Here is a 21,542-nt window from a genome sequence, read left to right as displayed (position 1 = left end):
TTAATTTTCATGCTTGATAATCTTTGCTTTTATATGCATACTATATCTATGTGATCTGATACTATTAAAAGGAATTGTAAACAATTTTAAACAATCTTATCAACAAATCATTTTTAGTGTATTCACTAAAATCAACTTTGTCCTGTTACAATATTTCTAGTAAAAATATTTTCAACAAAGAAAAGAAATCTCAAATTACACCAAAGCATATCTTTCTCAGATTTATCATGCAATTTCATGTCAGTCGTACCAAAATTCAACAGCACTATAATGTTAGCAGTTCACCTGTTGTGCATGTGCAAAGGCTGCCACACAAAGCAATTCCTTCAGCATGGCGAGAGGGAGGAGACAACCTAAGTAAAATGTCCTGTTAGTTTTTGGGTAAAGAGCAAGTCTGACACCTGGCATGCACTGATAGATGATAGGTGCAAATGTAATGACTAATGTGGATTTGTAAATGTATCATGAGGGTTCTCAGCTGACATTTTTTTAATTAGTGGCAAATGGATCACTTTTAGGACATTAGGCCAAGCATTGGTAGGATTTGAAAAATGTCCCAACTGCACCTACCACAACCGTAATCCAGGGGTTCAGGACCTCAGTAATGTGAGACAAGAGCAGAAACATCTTGCAAATGTATCCATCCAATTTGCGAAGTGTAATCTCAAAATGTCCTGGTTTCTTGCTATGGGGTGGGGGGGGGGGTAAAGTTACATCCCCTTCCTACTTCAAACGTTGCCACTGCCCCACATCATGTCTACTGTGGGGAATGGAAAGGTCCTTAAGCTTTAGATCAGTGTTCTGCTCTTCTCAGAAGTAGAGCTAAGTTGTGCTTTTAATCATAAAGGAATATAAATGTTATCATTTGTACCAGGAACTGCGTAATCCAAACACCAGCTGTGACAGTGACTAACACGGGAAATGTTATACTCTCAGCCTAGAGCTGCGCTTATCAGCATCTCAATTTAGGCAAAGGTCCATCAATATTAAGTCACAAAAAGGTCCCTGTCCCTGCTGGGGTCCTCTTAAATCATTAAGCTGAAAACAATGGCATACTAGACCTTGAAGATAAGATTTGCGCTGTCTGAGGGTGGACTGAAGCCCTTCTAACCTCCCCTGAAACACACGCACACACATACAGAAACACACAGGTGCACACCCGTAGGCACACAGAGACGCACACAGTGATACATACGTAAATGCACACACAGGTCCAGATGCACTGTGTTAGTGACTTTGGCACCTTGACTTCTTCGTGGCCCATCTACCAGATTGTGAGAAAGAGAGGTTTGTGGCTAAAGGTTTACTCTGAGCAAAGCTAAAATTTCATATCCACGGTTTACTGTGCTTGAATCCTGCCAATTGACTCTGGCAAGAACTGGCCATGGTCTCGTGCTGTGGAGAGTAAACTCCGGGCGCCTCCCCTGTGCGTGTGTATTTTGGCATCTCAGAAGAACACAACTGCTTCTTGCACTTTTTAAGCTTTAGAGCTAGCTATTGTTTACCATTATGCACTGGTGCCCAGTACTGGTTGCCTCGCATGTTTAAGTGAGTGAGCAATGGTTTCGAGCTGCAGCTGGATTTCTAATTCTTTAGGGTGGGCCTGGTTACCGAGAAGATGGACGAATCCTCTAAGACTGACTCTTTTCCCGCCTCTTTAACATCCACCAGGGTATGGTGACGTGCGGTGTCCCAGTTTCACCTCATTACGCCCTCTTACACATTATTAGATATTTATTGATTTCTGGATATTTCTAAAGCTTGGACCTAGGATGGAATTAAACACTGCTAAACATAGAACTTCAGTTACACGCCTCTAGGTGCTGTTACTGATGCATGCTGCAGTTTAAGTGGATTTTTCCAATGAATTCTGTACATACAGACCCACTGCCACAATAGAATAGACAGAAATATATAGCTGCATGTATTTATCCCCTTTAGAAATATGCTTCAGTGGATCCCCCCACTACTCATATACTGGATATGCGCACTTAGATATGTAACATTTTGTGTGGAAAACACATTAAAACAAATTTTCGCTGTTAAACGTTATCACTGCCCAACTGTCTGAAGCTGTTGACCGATTTTTAAATTTAACTCAGACATTCTTCTTTTCAGGGATACAGAGAAAAGAATAAGTTCATTGCCGCTCAAGGTAACTATTTTCATTCTTACGTTTTATTGCATAAGGATAGTGACATCTTTATTATCGAATAATAAACAGACACAAATGGCACTAATGGATTTGAATAAATGCATTCTTTCATGTTAGGCAAAATATGAGCTTGCAGTGCAAAATTAATCATTTACTTGTGTCTACTGTTTCAGTGTAATCTGTGCACACCTGTGTGTTTGTTGTGCACTACCTGATTGTGGTAGCAACTACACTGGTGATGTACCTATGTCGGAAAATATACAAGTTGCCCAGAAGCTGTGTAGGGTACTGTCTACCTGTTCCTTCTCCTTGCCTCCTCTTAGCAAGACTTAGAATGGAAGTTTGTGTGTCTATATCAGTGGCCGTACAGCATGTACCTTTGCATGTGTGGCAGTGCTTGCATTTTCGTACATTTGTTTCAAAATGGGCTATACTCACCAGTAAATAGACAATATATGCGTTTTGGAACTGTATGTGTAGATGACAGTGCACAACCATTCTGAGCCCAGTGGTACTGATGAACGGGGAAGTGAGTGCAGCATTAACTACATATGGAACAACTTCTGCAAAGTCAAAACTCGGCACAGAACCCCTCACCCCTTTTCGAGTCACAGACTAATATGTTCACTCGTAAACACCCATACTGCGGAGGGAGAGAATCGTGGCGCCAGCGGGTGGTAAGGGGTTAAAGACTGAATGAGAGACTCAGCTGTGTTGGAGCCTGAAGGGGGCACAGGAGCATTGGAATGTGAGGGATGGCAGCAATATTGAATCCTGACCATCAGAAGCATGGCAGAAAGAAGGCAGCAGAGAATCTTTGAAGCCTCAGGACCTGATGTTTAGAGCCTAAGCACACATAGACATTTGGAAGCATGAGGGGCAGAGAAGCATTGAGTATAGTTAGGCTAAATATTAGTTTATCACCTGTACTGACAGTGATTAGTAATTAGTGTGTTTAAGCACTTCTCAAAAACAGGTTTTTATTGGCGCCTCATGGGCAGGTAAGCATTGTAGTCTGGAGCAGAGAAGCCTGGTCAAGTATGCACAATCTATCTACCAAGCATGTGGACCAACACCCCACGCCACCCTTCTCAAAAGTCTTGCACCATCACTCCAGCAGATATGGGAGGGGCTAAAGTCCCACATCTTCAGGAAACACCTATCAAAGCTTTAAAAAGGTCTCTTCCCCTCCAGCCCAAAAACAGAACTCACTACTCTGTACCAGCCCATATGTATTGCATTGTACATTAACCTATATCGACCCCCTCTTGCAGCCTCTTTTGTATATTGCTATGTAGCGTGTTCGCTTACAGATTGAGCGCTTACTCTACCCATCATGCTTGTGATTCTCAAATCAAAAACTCAATGGCATGCACGTGATAGAAAAGCATTATGAAAATGTGTGCCAAAACAGTACCAGGCAGGTCTTCTGAAAGGCGCTCGTGCACCGTAATCAATTTCAAGAAACAACGCAAAGATTTGAAACATATATGCTGGAGATATACAATAATTTTACGGGTTACCAACAAGCACGCATTTTTTTTAAATGTTCGGAATCAGATATTTGTAATAATATGTTGCATTTCCCAGCAAAGTTGCTGCTTGGGTATATTTGCAATGCAATGCAGAATAAAGCATGTGCATCTCACTCGTCTGTGCACTACATGTAATATCTTTCAATGGCTTCTGTGGGGCGAAGACCAATCAAAATCCAGAGTCAAAGCAGTTATTTCCTAACATGAATTTGTTCATTATACCATAATTCCATTTAATTGTCCCAAATTCACACACATTCTGGAAGACTATCCCTGGTCTCATTCTTTTCCCATGTGGTATGATGGAATAACGCAGTATAACTACCAGCCCAGTCAAGAATACATTAGGTGGTTTATTATAGCCTTATAGCCCGCTACTGGGGGCTATACTGATTGTTAAAGGCCCTGAACCCGAGCAGCTCAGGCCTATAACAAGGGTGAGGGCCGTTAACAACTGGTATAGCCTGAGGCGCATGGGCTATAAGGCTACTAGAACATTCCACCCACTGAAGGTAGAATGATCTAAAAGACAGGAAGACAATCATTGGAATGTGGGAGCAGAAGGCATTATAATTCAGGATACTCTATTATCTTCAATGGAACTCTCAATATTCCAATATTCTAATCCCTATTTCCTCATCTTTCGAGTGAGATGCGGCTTTATAGAGTGTTGAAGTATCCAAATATTCCTTCAGTAAATAATTTCAGTGCTGAGTGCTGAGGTGACTTAAACATTCTGATCCTTGTGGTGTTGGCTATCAGATGAAAATGCATTTCCAGATATTGACTGCCATGAACTTCTATTGTTGCGCTTCCTGGTAAGGGAATCTTCGAGTTCATAGTAATAATGTATGCTGCGGAGATGTCTGCATCCTTCTCTTTAGTACCGCTCTTTGTATAACTAACGCCAATACCGTATAACTAATAATGTCCTGTCAGTTATCTTTAGTACAATTTCCTTGCTTGGCTGGAGTGCTTGCATTTACCTTCTCTCTAGAGAGGGTAAGATTCAGTTTGGGCATTTGATGAACATCTTCCATATAAAGTCACACTAATTTTAGTATATTTGGTAGGAGCGAGCAAGTGTAAATGTAACGTTTGGGGTTCAAGTCACAGGGAGGGGTCTAGCATGAAATAATCTTGAACCATCGTTATCAGTTGCAGACCATTGGTAACTATTCTGCCCACTGAAACATGCTTTGAGGCAAAAAAACATATTCAGGGACATCTCCAGTACTCTTAGCCTTAAACTGATATGATTCTCAAAACACTGATCCTAAGTGCACAAAAGCTGTATTTACACAAGGGTGCTTGTGTAGACTATTGGCTTTACAACAAGCATTTTGTTTGTTTCCCTGCACTCCTGTTTTTGTGAGTACCATGTAAAGCACTAAATATTGAGCCTAGCACCCATTCCAATGCTGTTAACTGGGATTGGTCATAGAGGTGAGGATGTGGCTGAAATGATTACTCAAGCATTATATTCCATGTTCATTTCGGATAAATATTGAGATATATGTAGTGTTTTACTTGTTGGCAATCCAAAGGATGTTCGATTGTCAAAGGTTATTGTGGTTCACCTGTGGTTACACTGGAAATGTAAATATTTGCACCATGGGTAATAAACTCAGAGTGCCACAACAGTCCCTCCATGCATCCCAGGATATGGATTTGAGGATCCGGCATGTAAAGCAGGAATGGGGCCAAACCTTTAGCCGCCCCCTGCCTCAAGGTCTGTAGATACTATGATTGTACTCTGTGGTATTGCACTTTGATCTATCTGTACTTGTAGTGATATGGTGAAATCTTCTTTTCTCTTGGCAGGTCCTAAGCCAGAAACAGTCAATGATTTTTGGAGGATGATCTGGGAACAGAAGTCTGCAGTTGTTGTAATGTTAACAAATTTAAAAGAAAGAAAAGAGGTAAGGAAATGATGCTTGTAATTTGTTACTTCACTGATTTTGCCAAATCAAAAACTATTTAGTAACACAAAAATGTTGTACCTCATTGTTTTATTGTGGAGGAATTGCAACACGTCGCGTTTTGTTTCAAGGAATTCTGGTCCTATTAAATGGCGTCTGAACTGGGGTGGCAGAGTGGGCTAAAGAACAGTGATGGATTAAACCCAGATCTGTTGACTGGGTGTGAGTGTTTGATTGGTTCATATGCTCCGTCCATCACCACCCCCTTTTGTACCGCTGTTAAATGGCGTAAGCAGCCTGTTCTCCAAACGTCGAAGCCTTTTGTTTTTAATTACGAGGTTTGTTGAAGCCTTGCTATAGTTATGTAGGGCTGCCACAAACTCAGCAATAAGTTGTGACCTCGAGGACTTTTGTTATTGAATGTATGGTCTGTTTTTATGTCTATAAAGTAGTAAGTCACAGTGGTTGTACAGTTCCAAAGATCAACCTAGCAAACATCCATGTAATCACAACTCATCTCGCAGCACCCAGAGAGCACCGGTCTGAAAAAATACAGTGCAACATTCAGAGATCTAGTACCGATGTCTTATTCTTTCAAATGAAGTCGGAATTGAGAACAAGCACTAGCAATGCAAAAAGGTCTGGCTTTTTGGTTTTGCCAATTCTTTTTGTCAACGCTATTCAGAATCCGCTCTCGGAAAATAAAATGTTCATTTCGGAACAGCAAAAAAAAAAAAATTAAATGAAAGACATGCAGTGATGTATGTGTGGACATGCATAACCACACTTGGACACATTACATCATTACACTATTGCGTTCCCAGTGTGATGATGTATGTGTGCATGCACCACGCATGCATGTGCATGTATCATCTTGCACGAATGGCATTTTGAGAAAACAGTCTCTCAGTAGGAATCTGCAGCTCAATAAAGAGTAAAAAATGTCAGTGCTGCCGATGAGTGATGGTGAGCACGTGCGGGGTGGAACAATAGAGGAGACTTGGGCATGTAATAATAAAAAGCGGAACAGAATAGGAAGGGGTGGGGAAAGCCAGGGTGGAAGAGCAAAAGAGAGACCATGAGTGTGGAGTAGGGAATGGTGAAGCAGCCCACATTGGAGAACGCAAGGAAACGTGCACTCCTATTGAATGCAGTCAGCAAAAGAAAAAAGTAATTCCCTGAATGTAAGTAGTAGATAGAAACAAGTCATCAAATCAAGGGGATGATAAAGATGCTGAGCTAAGAGAGGGACAAACAGACAAAGAGGAAGGAAAGTAATTGAATAAGAAGTAAGCAAACGAGATTGACAAGAAAGCCAACAAATGATAAGCAATGGGCAACGCAAAGTCCTGTAATTATTGGTAATATGCCCAATACTTTTTTTGACAACAAACATCTAAACTTGTCTTTAGGGGAGACCTAAAAAGGGCTAATCTCTCAAGTGGATGCACTACGAGTTACGGTAATAAATTCTGAAGTTTGGTGTTTTATAGGTTTCAGGTTTTAATGGTTAATGTTAGTAGAAATTATTGCTGTTATGTGGTTTAGTCTATAAGTATCTTTTATTAACACATGCGCCCTATGTATATGGTGGATTACGTTTGGAATTTTGGTTTTCTGAGACATGTTTATAGTTTTAAAGGTAATTTATTGAACACTAAGGCCAGATGTATGACCGATTTTGTGTCGCAAACAGGAAATCGGCCTGTTAGCGACCACAAAGTAGGTGTGTGCAATCTACAAACCTTATTTTGCGAGTCGGTAACCAATTACAGACAAGCAAAATAAGGTTTGCGACTCGCTATTAGGAAGGGGCTTTCCAAAGGTGTCCCTTCCTAATAGCGAGTCGCACTTTAATGTACAATTGTTTTGCAATCACAATTGTAGTTGCATAACACTTGCAGTTTACCACCTATTTCAAAGGGGACCCCTTCCCGTTTGTGACCAGCAGCAAAAATATTTTTAAGAGCAGGCAGTGGGCCCACGGACCACTGCCTACTCTTTAGAAATTTGAAACTGAAACGTTTCATTTTCTTTTTTAAATGCATCCCATTTTCTTTTAAGGAAAACGGGATGCATTTTAAAAAGCCTGTTTTATTTAAAAAGCAGTCACAGACATGGTGGTCTTCTGACCCCAGCAGGCCGCCATCCCTGTGAATGCTGGCCATTCCCAATAGAGTCGCAAATTGCAATCTACCTCATGAATATTATTGAGGCAGGTCGTTTGCGACCACATTGGTCGCAAAACGATGCAATTTGTGACTCGCAAAATGGAAGGGTTGTACATCCGGCCAATAATCCAGCGTAATCAGGAAAGGTGTTAGGTTCCTGATGCAAATCAGCTGAAGGACATTGCTGTCTCTGAAAAACTACTAGACAAATAGGTAAATGAACTACTTGCTCACTGTAACGATCCGAGTTCAAATGAGGGAGTGAGAGAGAAACACTGGACTGGAGTTCTCTCTTGGGTAGGATCCGGAACATGTTGAGAGTGGTTCAGGAGGATTCACTGGCAGGGGCATAGTACGGCACTGCACAGGATTTCCAATGGTGATTCTTGCCATGGACACTAATGCAAACCAAAGAGCTACAAGATACCTTATGGTAGCAAGAACACAATACAGCCGCAAGGGAATGTAAGCAGGTGAATAGAGACGTGAGGTAACCAATTTAGGAAGTAACCTACAAAGTTGAGGGACACAAGGACAGGTACAAACTAATTCAAATGGAGAACCACAACAACTAAAGTCACATTGCCTAACGCTGTCTTCGTGGTACATAGGTCTTTAAATACTAACTTTACCTCTTCTGTACCCCTATTACATCAGAATTGTATTAAGTGAGTATAGTCTACAGGTGAACATCAGGTTAGCATTTAGAGTTTGAGTCCTTTCAGTTTCCATTGCCCTTCTCCAAAGTCTAATCCAATATCTATTGTGAGACCTCATCCTGACAAATCGTTTCTCCAGAGAACCGTTCCTGAAAACACTGGATTTAAATAGCAATCGAAATAATGGTATGACTTATTACACTTGACTATACTTTATACGTGGAAAACAAGCACTGATCACTATTAATATTTAATATACAAGTGAGTGAGTTGTGACTTTTTCGTAGGCCTCTATATTTTTAATGCATATTTGAACATTGCGTACAATTACACATTGTGGAAAAGCAGAATGATAAGCACATCTGCATTGTTTCCTTTTTTGTTAATGGGGAAAATATCTTTCCTCTTGAAGAAACACTTTCACTTACCCTGCACTATGTTTAGCAGCAACCCGTTCCCCTTCTGGCCCTGGAAGGGAGACTATGTCAGCATTTTTTAGGAGTAAAACTTTGACCTTATCCAGGGTGAGTCAGACAGGTGTTTGTGAATGCTCACACACTCTGCAAGTTTGGGGAAATTCACAAACTTACAAGACAAACCATGCCTTGTTCCTTGCACTCCCTACCCCTTGTGTGAGGTTTACTCCTTTTAATCCTACTTATACTTGAGACAGAGCATTACAGAGTAGTAAAACCAATTATGCCTACCAGGTATGCTTTTGTGGAAAGCTGGCCGGCGTAAATTGAGCCATTTATGCTGTATACATATCGTTAGGTAGGAAAACAGCTTTGTGTCTTGGTCCATAGACTTTACATCCATTCTTCACAGAGCTGCCGTACGCATGATTCTGGCATGGTATTCTTTTAAACGTTTTGCCTTCATCCCTCATGTTTGGCTCAACTTGCTTTTGTTTTGTGTTATGACTCTGCACTTTATGCCTGCTATCTAGTGCTAAATTGCCTGAGCTCTCTCTCACACACATGGTAAAAGTAACTTACACCTAATTTGCACCTTTTATTTGATTGTAAGTCCCTAGTAAACGGTACGTCATGTACCCTGGGCCTGTAACTAAGTGCTACTAGTGAGCCTCCAGCACTCATTGTGCCACCCAGTAAAGTTGCCTTTTAAAGCATGTCTCAGGCATGGCACTGCAGCTGGTAGTGCAGTTTTAAACTATCATTTAAACCTGGCAAAATGAACCCTTTGTCAGGCCTTTCCTTTTTTTTAGTACTTATAAGTCCGTTTAGGCAGTGAGACAAAGCGGGCTTATGTGTGGACAGGATGGGCCATCCAGACAGGATAACAAGGAAGGGGCTGGCTATAGCGACAATGGGCCTGCACACACATAAGAACTTGATCCTAGGCTGCCCTGCCTTTAGTCACCCCCAGACAGTTTGGACCCTTGACAGAGTACGTGGAGTCAATTTCCATAACAAGATGTGGGGGTAGGCAGTGATTCCCCACACACACAGGCTGACACCAGTTGTAAACATTAGACATCCATAGCCACTCATCAGAATACTCCTGGCCTGAGAAAGTTACAAAAGAAGGGCTGCTGTGCTGGCAGAGGATGGCCTTGCTGCTTGAAGGACTGCCTGGCTGTCTGAGAAGAAAGACTGGAACTGCTTGCCTTAATCCCAGGCTAACCAGAGTGACTCCAAGGGTTCGTTGGCTGACCTCCAGTGTGAGCAACAGGGACACAACAAGCTTCACTTCTTGCTACATGGACGACCATCCTCAACGCTCAGCCTTCTTCCTCATGACCTCCTCCAAAGCTAACAGAATTCTTCATGCCAAACTTAGAAGGTAACTTTTCATTGAGACTTACCCGGTCCTTGTATCCGACCCATGCTCCATTGTAGTTGGCCAGAACTTGTGACTTTGCCAACCAGATGACTACGAGTGATGCTTTGTGCTTTTAGGCTCTATTTTCACCAAAAACCTGCATATCTCCAGTTCTATGGATTGTATTTGTGTTGCTGTAGTATCACTTTATTAAAATTTACTCTATTTTTTTCATTTGGTTTGGGATTTTTTTGTGTTGTCTTCCCTTTTTTACTTTTGGTGTGCTGCGTAAATAACTTACACATTGCCTCTAAGTTAAGCCTGCTGCTTTGTGCCAAGGTACCAAAGGGTGAAGCACAGGTTAATTTAGTGACTTTTTTGGTTTAACCCAATTCCTCACACATGAATGTACACCTCAGTCAGGATTACAATTTTTTGGGCAATAGCACACTTTTATCCCTGCACAAATTTCATCAAGTGCAACCTGGCAGAATTTCTGCTGGGAAATGACAGCTAATTCTGAGTTTTACTGTTTGGAATGGGAAAACATGTGGGATTACTGTGTTATCCATTATTATGTGATGAACTCAGAATACCCTATTATATCCATATTTAATGGATGCTCTATTACTTCCCAAAAAGAAAGGCAGTTTGAGCGCTACCCCATATCAGTGATATTTACGGTACTATGAGTGCTTGATTCATCAGCCATGCCAACACATGGCTAGAAAAATGAAAACGTACATCTCAACTGCGTTTGAGGGGAAAAAAGAAATTTCACACACAGCTATATATTGTTTTTTTTAAAACTTTTTTTACTGACAAAAGGTATAGTATCATCAGTTATAAAACAGTGAGACCAGTGATTATTTTACAGTATTGCATTTTACGTTAGTACATGCGTCTTTTACAATATAATGTAAGTCTATACAGTTGGATTCATTGTGCAGTCTATGATTCATTCGCTTTGTCCTGTGAAAAGTCGTCAACCGGAGACGTGCATATGTTACCTCTGAAGGTATTCTACTTTCCCCACACCCGTTCCCATTTCATCGGGCACCCCCGGTGCAAGTATACTGCTCTTTCGGCCACCACTGCCATATCCATATCCATGCTCCAGTCTCACACAGTGGGCGTAGGTCGCGCTCCCCATTGTTTTGCAATGTTTCTTTTAGCTATGGTTTTACCTAGTGTCACCCATATCTGTGCTGCACTGTTGAGATCTGTGGCTTCCCAAATATTCAAAAGACACCTTCTAGGTTCCGGAGGTACCGGGGCTCCACTAACATTTGTAGTTGTAGTCATCACCGCCTCCCAGTAAAGTACAAGTTCCGGACATTCCCACAATGCATGATAGAATGTGCACGTTGCCCCACACTGTCGCAGGCAGAGCTGATTGTCTGACCTTCCCATTTTATAGAGTGTCACAATAGTGTAATAGATTCAGTGTAATACTTTGAGTTGAACTAAGCATAGTTTTGACGAGATTGCCACCTCACTCGGGGATGCTAGTGCCTCCTGCCAGTCCATCTCATCCATATCTCTCAGCTCCTCCTGCCACCTCTCCCGTAGGGAAAGTGTTGGGACGGGGTGAATATTTATACGTTTCCGCTATGTTAGGGACGTGGCTTTTTTGTGCATGTGTTCAGTCAATAGCCTGTCTTCCCAGGAGGAAGCCTCTGGAAGGACGGTGAAAGTAGGCTGCCGGGACCAAAAATGGGGTATTCTGTTGGGCGTATAAAAAAACGGGGGAGTGTCATCATTTTGAAGAGTGCTGCTCTTCTAGAAGTGTCAACGGTAGCGTCTGCCAATGTTTGGTGTCTCTACGCAATCTCTGTAGGGGATCTAAGAGATTTATTGTCATGAAATCCTCGGAGTCAGGCGTGATATGGATCTCCAGATATTTAAAGCTATCTTTTGCTATTTCCACTGCACAGCCTTTGGGCAGTCTCGGAGGCGGGCCTTGTAGGACGTACAATATGGATTTACTCCAATTAATGGTGTAACCTGATCGCTTCCCATAGGCCTCGCAAATATTTAGAATGCTATGTAGGGAACGATAAGGGGAATACAGATATAGGAGGATATCGTCGGCATATAGAGATAGAGATATGCGATCCTCGCAGGCCTCGAGTATCCAGGTCTTGTCGTATCCATGCCGCGAGCAGCTCTAAAACCAGTCCAAAAAGCAGTGGCGAAAGCGGACATCCTTGTCTTGTACCTCGCCCTAACGGGAATTCTTACTAAATATGCCCGTTCGCCACTACATGCACCAGAGGGTTCGTGTAGAGCAGTCTTACCCACAAACAGAATGCAGGTCTGAAACCAAACCGCGTGAGGACTTGAAATAGGAACGGCCACTCCATCATATCAAAGGCCATGCGGGCGTCTAGGGACAATATTACGGCTTCTTCCTGTTTTGTATGTTTACGGCCTAGGATGCTGTGGAGCCGCCTTAAATTTAGGGCTGTGTTCCTGCTAGGCATACATCCTGGCTGTTTAGGGTGAACCAGGGTTGTAATGTGAGGTGTGAGTCTATTTGCCAAAACCTTTGTCAAGATCTTTGCTTCTGCGTTAATGAGGGAGATGGGACGGTAGGAAGCACAATCCTGGGCTGGCTTACCAGGTTTATGTATGGCCACAATTGTTGCTGTTCTTTGATCTTTAGGCAGTTCACCTCTATCAAAGCTGGCATTGTACATAGCCAACAAATAGGGGGTGAGAGTGGGTGCGCTATTCTTAAATAGTTCAATAGGAACGCCATTTAGCACCAGGGTCTTCCCTGACTGTATGCTTCCTATTGCCAATGTTCGCTCCTCCGTAGTGAGCTCTGACTCTAACAGCTCGGAGTCGTCTTTCGCTAGCGTGGAAAGGCGGAAGTCTTTGAGAAACAGCTCTGCCTCCTTTTGTTCAATTGAAACTGCTAGGGGGTAAACCTTGGTGTAGTGGCATGCCAATGTGTCTACTATGATTTGGGGGTCTGTCATCAGCACACCTGGTGCAGGCCGAAGCTCTGCTATCCAGCGGCTAGCACGTTCCCGTTTGTCGAGCCAAGCCAGTAGCCGGCCAACTTTATCTCATACTTCATATATGGTGTGGCGCGTGGCTGCTAATCGGGTTTTAACATCCTCCCATAAATATTCTTTGGATTCCTGTTTTTTGAGCTGGAGTAGATGTGTATTGAGGTTTGACCTGTTGTGAGAGTGTTGTGTTTCTAGTGTTTGTAGCTCGTGTTCAAGCGTTGCGATCATGCGCTTCTTCTCCCTTTTTGTAGTCTGCAATTAGGGAGATGGCTTGTCCCCGTAAGACCATTTTGAAAGCTTCCCAAAGAGTAAGAGACAATGAAACCGATGATACATTTTCGGTAAAATAGTGTTTCGTGGCTGTGAGCAGGCCTTTCCAGATTTTGGGATTTTTTAGGTAACCCGGGTAGATCGGGAATATGCGACGGTGTGTGGATGTGTTCCGTGTGAATTTGGCTGACATGGGCGAGTGATCTGAGATTCCTCGAGGTAAATGTGTAATTTCTACGAAGCTCCCTACATTATCTGCGGATGACAGGACAAGATCTATTCTGGAAAGACTATTGTGTGCTCCGGAGTGGTATGTGTATTGGCATGCGTGCGGGAAGTGAGATCGCCAGACATCCACGAGGCCTATTGTCTCCAGGAAGTCTGTGAGGATGGAGATGGGGCGGTGTTGTGGACGTGGAGGCATGCGGTCAAGATCATCATTAAGGGTTGCATTGAAGTCACCTCCCAGTATTAGCTCTCCTTCCGGGAGACTGAGCAGAAATGTACCAAGCGCCGGAAGCGCTACCGAGTGAAGCGCAGGGGGAATATAGGCCGTAACTATGTTGGGCGTCCATTGGCCCATTCACCGGAAAGGAAAGAGATTCACGACAAGAGTATCCGTGGACAACAGGAACTACGGACCATACAGCGACCCGGAGTGTAAAGCCTGACTGGTTTAGATTAGGCTTTTGACCACATGATATTAAGGGGTGCTCCCACCACCTCCAATGTACTATAACTATTAGGAGCGCCTTTTTCGTACTAATTTATTCACTGCCCGAAAGAGATTTATTCATGATATCCGTTTCAAGCTCACATAGAGTGAGGTTTGGTCCTGATGAGAACCCCTAGATGAAAGGGGGTTTGAAATGTGTAGACCATCGGAGTCACCAAACATTGTTTTTTGTGTAAATAGCACGTCTATTCAATCGGATTTATTTCAAACTAATGGGTTTATGAAATGCAAACATTTTTTTACAAATTGTAGTCACTTTTTCAAATAAGAAAAGACTTGGAAGCAACAATGTTTGGTGTGCAGTATGTATGTATAATATTGTTTCTGTTATGAGTATGATAGGTATGACTGTGTAACGAGTGGGATGGTGAAAAAAAAGTTTTTGTAGTATTATTATTTATTTGTAGGATTCTTTGTACAGTAGTTGTGTGTATAGTGTTGGTGTATTTTCTACATTGAAAAATTCTGAACATTTTTGTAAAAATAAGTGCTAAGAAATAAAAGCTACCAATGAGCTGAAAGATGATTTGATGGTTTACCCGCAAATCTTTTTGAATTAGATTTTGAATAAGCAGCAGTATTGGCAATTCTCTGTGGTTGTTGGCAGCTGCGAAGCGGCCTTGGTCATCGGTGTATGTACGTTTAATCAGGAAGGGGGATTGTTTCCTAACTAAAATACCAACCCCTCGGGAACTCGTGGAAAATTCAGAATGTACTATTAATTTGAAAACCCATCTATCGAGGGCTTTACAGGTGGTGCCTAATAGGTGGGTTTCCTGCAGGAGTACCACTGCAGGCGCCCTACGCTTAAGGAATTGGAGCACTAAGCCTCTCTTCACTTTATCTCCTAGGCCATTCACATTCCAGGAAATTAATGGCAAGCTTTGGACCAGTGTCGACTGGGGAGTAGCCTTGTTAGGGTGTGTGGTGACATGTGACGTTAGGACAGTGGATGTCATAGCAGTGCAAGTGATGTATAAGGAGCGGTCTCATACTAAGATGAAATTGCTGTACCATAAATATGTACAAGAAAAATAATAAAAAACACAAACAAGAACTGAGAACAAAGAACATTTGCCCCACCCCCTCCCTGCCTCCCTCTTTGATGATTTATAAACGACCCGCCTCCCCAACCTTCCAGAGTGCCAAGTCCTTATTGCTCAATACCTTTGTGGGGGAAAGATCCACCCCGGTAACCCCCCCAGTCCCTATTTCTTATCTGTTGCAGTGTGTCCATCAGTCGTACGAGGGCCGTCTGCATCGATCACGAGCCTCGCAGAGTCTCCGCAGCACACAGCTATATTCACAATCTTGTATTTTCGCAAAACGGGCTGCTTATTCACAACTTGTGTTTTTACTTGCAAATGCCTGGCAAAAAATGCACTCAGTGCAGGGGTGTGGCACACTCTTGTCTTTACCCATCCTTTAACCACAAAGCGACTCAGCAAGATGTAGGTCCTGCTTCATATAAGGGAATGCACAACACCGTCAGGGGACACAAATTTCCAATTTCAGCCCCCCTCTATCCTCAATGACCATACATTGACGAGAAGCATTTTGCCCCTCACAAATGCAAGACCGTACTTCGTCAAATACGGCTAAATACCTCTAAACGGTGTGTGGCAAGCTGTGTTTCCCACATTTGTACGCAGCATTTAATATGCCTTAAAGAAGTTCTGAGTGTCACTCATGTAAGCATCAGATAAAATGGAATCCTGTATTTCTAGTTCTGTCTCCGATGTTTCTCTGTTTGGAATGAGTGTATCCAACATGGGGCCTGATTCACAATGGAAAACTTACGCTTTTGTAATTATGATTGTTTTTTATTCACAAAGTGATTTACGAGTAGTATCTTTACGAGTGAGGAGTCTCCAGACATAAAGACATAGGACTGTCCTATTTCCTGGCATTTCTGTCCTGAAGAAAATAAAATAGATGACTTTTCAAGATATATATAAAAGAGATAAATAGTCAGTCTTCTAGATTAAGAGTATGTTTATTCCACAATTGTTCAGTTTGGACTTGAAGGCATGGGCTTTTATTATATATAAAGCACAACGGGGGGTGTGCTTGCTTTCTGTGCTTTTCGGGACACTTTGATATTATAAAAGGAGCCACAGGTGCTTGTGCGGCCCCTTCTATAATACCAATAGTGCAAGTGCACACGAAGGGCTGATGCTCTCTTAAAGAGATGTTTCTTAATTTGCATGAGGACAAGGCTACATGAAAATGAGGGAAACAATTTTCCTCTGCACTAATGCTGTGCTAAGGACAAAGGCGCAGAGGCACATAGACCAAAAGAAGGTGCACTGATTTTGTGCCACAAAGAGGTGGCACAGAGTCAATGCACCCCACGAGGGTGCCCTCTGAAAGGGGCAAAAGGTGTCCATGCTTTGGATGTCAGTGCAGTCACTTACTGCATGGTCACAATCATTCACTGAACCCGCCTGCAGGGAGATCTTTGTCTCCTCTTACGAAGTTTAGGTCAGGTGCCACTAGCACTGCAAACTGAGCCACTGCTTCAGTAAGCTGCATAGCCTTTCACTAATGCACTGCCCCCAGGGCAGATGCAGGTTTATGTCTGTCTTGGGGGCAGCACATAATCTGTAATGGGGTGCACTTTCTCTGTTTGCGTAGAATCCGCCCTATTAAAGGTGCACCTTGGGGCAAACAGGTGCAGTGTATCCTATCTATAATACAGTCCCTAGTCCAGTGCGGGCCCTATCTGTACTACTGTGTGTATGGGAGCTTCTAGCTTTTCTGAATTGGCTAAACAAAGTAGTCACTTTTGACATAATGCACCAGTTTTTATTCTAATAAAAGGGGGCATATAATGATGAATGTCTAATGGACCATCCAGAAAAAGCAAACTTGCTATGGGTGGAAAGCTTAAATTATTCTCAACCACTGGTAGTTACTCTGAGCCTCACTCCAGTTCACTGTGCCACTCGAGACTCCAACGATTTGCACCTCAGCCTTGCGCTTGGGCCAATAAAAACTGTCCAACCTAAACTTCCAGGTTATGTCCCTTCTGAACGTGAACTCAAGCAACACTGGAGCAGTCTTAGTATTATTGGGCCCAACAATGAGGTGAAGCTTAAGTTCTGTGGGCACAATGGGGTACAGATGTCACTTCTGGATATACCCAGTGCAACTAAGAAAAATAAAAAAGCAATAGCTAAAATGCTTGAGTTAATCTCGGCCACTAGTAGTTTCTCTGTCATCATTTGTTTTGCTCACTCGTCCACACAGGATGGACCATGTGGAGCTCTCAGTGCATCCTAAAACTGGACCTTTCTTACTCTAGCTGCCAAAGCAAGGCCCTAATAGCTAGATCAGTGACACTCAAAGTGCGGCCCTCCTGACCTTTACGTGCAGCCCCCTGGTCAAAAGCAGTACTGAACTGTTGTTTTCTCAACTGAGCACTAACACTAAAAAGATGTTGAATAAACAGGCAAGAATTTAGTTAACGGTTATGTGAAATTAAAGAAAGAAAGTAACTAGGTTGTCAAGCACCACTTAACTTTAGGAACACTTTCATTTTTAGAGGCATCTTGAAACAAAAGTGTAAAAATATGATAGTCTCTTCAAAATTCATTAACATGCAGAACTATTTCACCTTAGTACATCAGATTAAATCAATTCATCGAGAACTTTTTTTTTAAGTGATAGTTTTCAAACAAGAATTTAGAAGCATTCATCCTTCGCCCCCCCTGACAACAATGCCAATAGTCAACTAAGAGGCACGTCTATTGTAATGTGCACTCTTTGGGTGGCCTGGATTCCTATTATACATGAACAACATTATGGTTTAATAAATAAAACATGGGAGAAAGTTTTGTACAGTCCACATCTTTAAGTCATGTATTTCGAGGTCCTCTTATTTGTGATAATGAAGAAAGCAGGGAAAGTAAAATAAAACAATTGCCTAGGATCACACAATTTGGTAAAGTGGGGAAACCAAGATTAATCCCAGATTTTCTGATTTCATGCAGTTCAGTCACTAGATGTATATACTTCACTTTCCCTAACACCTACCACACTGCCAGCCCTCCGACTCGCCAAAACTCTCCTCTCTGACCGCCACCCTGCTGGCATCAATCAATGTGGCCCTCTGTCACATCACAGACCAAACTTTTGGCCCCTGGGAAAGTTTGCGAGTGCCCATGCTGTAGATAGATAATTGCAACATTGCATGTGCTTCAAGATCCAAACTGGTGTGTTCTATAATTATTGGGTCGTTGTTTTAGCATGAATTGCAGGGCCCTAATTAAACATCTTCACAATATTGTATAAAGGCATGAAATGTAAAACGACCCTCCATGCCCTTTGCAACTTGCGGAGCTAGTTTCAATTAGTTCTCTTATGATGCCCAGTTTTTTCGCATTCTGGTTGCTTGAACATCCTTAAAATAGATGCCCTCATATCACTAGTCCAGGACGATGGCAGGCTTCAAAGGTATATGGCAGCATATATCCATACACCAATAGCAATCTTGTAGCTTGAGAAATGCATGTGTTCTGCATCCGGTGCAGGGGGCAGCTTATGAAGGAGCTAAATTTTGTCAGATTAATTTTATAACTGGAATATATCAGTTTCACTAGTGGTCCTTGCCAGGATTTCAAGCAAAACCTTTGGGAGCATGGCAGGAAATTACATCTGTGAAAGATCGAAAGGGGGGACAGTGTGGGATGGGACTTGCCTGACTGAGGGGTTTGTATCCAGGCTGGTGCTTGCTCTCGCACCCTTAGAACATAAGGTCTTGTGGGCAGTGGTGTCAAGGGCCAGTGAAAGATTTAATTGCATCAGATTCTTGGCACTCCTGTGGTAGTCTGCTTCTCAACACTAAAATGATTTAGAATGGTAACAGTAAACATGTTTACCATCTGGGTAAGAGGCCAGCTTGTACTTGATTAAGCAGATTACTTTAATGTTATCATGATGGCAGGATTTGTCATCAAATACATTAAATATGTTAAAATAAAATTATGTAATTGAAATTCAGTTTACTGTTTTACTGTCTATAATCCCATTTGCTAGTACATGACATCTACTTGAAAGTATTACCGAGAGTGAGGTCGGACAAGGTTAGAATAAAAGTTAAACTCTACATTGCAACTACAATGACAGTCGAAAGGTGAGGGTAAAACCATATTCCTGCTAATCAAGTATTAGGTAACCGCCTTCGTGTTGTCAGATGAATTGGAATTTTAACTCTTTTAGTTGATGTGATGAATAGGACAGTACTACACAAGACGGCACCATATGCAGAACCATGGCATTACCTTCCCGCCTGAGGGTCCTACTGGGGCTTCAGGTACAGGCAATTTGTCACACTCCCTCCTTCACAAAAAAGTAGTGTCCTTGTGCTCCTACTCTCAAGCCTATCCCACTAGAAAGGGTACATTTCTCTCACAGTGTCATGCACAAGAACTCGTTATTTTTAAAAGAGCTAATCAAAGTGGCTATACATGGATGTGTGACACTACAACGCATGCTTTTACCACGCATGCTGTTACAACGCAGTTTTTACAACGCATGCTGTTACAACGCATATCGCTTTGGGGTGCTGGATAGTAAATAGTTTAATTTACTATTCCAACTCCAGTCCCCGTGGATAGTAGGGAAGGTGTTGGATAGTAAATTAAATCTATTCCCTATCCTAGAGTGCCCCCCAGTGCAATGCGTTGTAATGGTTTTCGTTGTAAAACCTGCGTTGTAAAAGTTAGTTTGTAAAGGATGTTTCCCCTATACATGTATATTGCCCTCAAACACGACCCCTTCCTATTTTTTTTCATTCAATTCTCTGTTTTTCAGCACTTCTGTATCCATGACAGTTTTTAAATGTATGGTCCATGACCTGCGAAACTGGTGTCCTCACACATGTTGCTGTAGAATTTATCAGCAAATGAAAACATGTGACACAAGATTACTGCCCTTCTATGTGATTGTAGCTAACACATTGCACATTTTAGATGAAAGTGTTTGACGTAAGAAACTATTCACACCAATATTTGTCTACTTCACGAAGTAACACCCAACAATCCTTTGTGCCTACAAACATACAATCAAAGCCAACACAAGTGTACTTTGGATGCTGTCCATGTGTTGTGCAAATGAATTTCTTTCCAAGGCAAACAACATAATCTGTTCCATGTTGATGATAAGTTGGCTAGAATACGGGGCCAGAGGTGTGGTGTAAAGCACCAGGTATGTATTCTGGGGGGATGTTGGTTGAGTGCAGTGCAGTAGGGATGTGTGGGATACTCGGCTGATAATTCTGATAACCTATGCTACACCAGTTGCCCGGTAGGAGATAACCCGAGAGGCCTGAAAGTAGTGATGTACTGGTTTGTATGCCGGTTAGCACTCTTAGGGCCCGATTCACAGAACTAACTTACGACAACATCCTAAACTTACTACTTTTGGTATTCACAGAAGGCATTTAGTAGTCTTAAATTAGGATTTTGTCTTAACTCCTTAAGTGCGGCGCACGTTCAGCAGACGACGCGTGCACTACCTCGGTAGTGCTGCGCACGTCCGCTGAACGTTCCGGCCCCGCCCGCGCAATAGAACGTTCCGCACCAGCACGGAACGTTCAGCGCAGCGAAGGTGTTAAGTTAGGATTTTGTCCTCAGTTAGAATTTTGTCCTAAGTTAGGATTTTGTCGTAAATCAGGATTTTGTCTTAAATTAGGATTTTATCTAATTTAAGACAAAATCCTAATTTAAGACTACTAAATGCCTTCTGTGAATACAATAGTAGTAAGTTTAGGATTTTGTTGTAAGTTAGGTCTGTGAATCGAGCCCTTAGAACTAGACTTCGACTGTTCCCACAGCAAGGAAGTGTTCCAGCTCTCTAGTTATCTCTGTACAGTGGAGTGTGACATGCTGACGGCCCAACCTCTGAAGACATGTACAACTAGTGTTTGTGTAAAATGGCGCTCTGGTTTCTGTCTTCCCAATGCAGCAGTAAAGAGTGAATCATTGTGCTCACAGTTGCTGCCCTGGGGTCCACTGTGTATAACGTGCTATTTACTGTGTTTCTTTGCAAAGTATTGTGTGCATTGTGCATATCTTCGGGTAGTAGATATTTGTATGTGTTAGAGAGTATTATATAATACATACATCATTTTATAAATACCTTGTGTGGTTATTTTTCACTTAATCTATACTTTAAGATTGCATTTCTGGTCAAAATAAGCTGATTTACTCTCCTTCTGGACTAAGCCTGAAGGCTGCTCTCCACAGCTACCACTTAGAGAGCTTTCCAAGGTTGTCTAAGAC

The 21,542-nt window shown here is 42.3% G+C and overlaps 1 protein-coding gene across 2 annotated transcripts in view; it reads left to right on the top strand.

Annotated features, from left to right (window-relative positions):
- The window catches only part of PTPRE (protein tyrosine phosphatase receptor type E), a 566,294-nt gene that overhangs the window by 341,543 nt on the left and 203,209 nt on the right, over positions 1 to 21,542 (top strand). For both annotated transcript variants that reach the window (XM_078643508.1, XM_078643509.1), the window contains 2 exons: positions 2,119 to 2,155; positions 5,515 to 5,612. In XM_078643508.1, the coding sequence (XP_078499634.1) occupies positions 2,119 to 2,155; positions 5,515 to 5,612 (135 nt within the window). The remainder of the gene's footprint in view (positions 1 to 2,118; positions 2,156 to 5,514; positions 5,613 to 21,542) is intronic.

The sequence above is a fragment of the Lissotriton helveticus genome, chromosome 5_1 (genome assembly GCF_964261635.1).
Source record: "Lissotriton helveticus chromosome 5_1, aLisHel1.1, whole genome shotgun sequence".
NCBI classification, from domain to species: Eukaryota; Metazoa; Chordata; class Amphibia; order Caudata; family Salamandridae; genus Lissotriton; species Lissotriton helveticus.
Note: the sequence above shows the minus strand (reverse complement) of the source record. Positions and strands in the feature narration are given on the sequence as shown.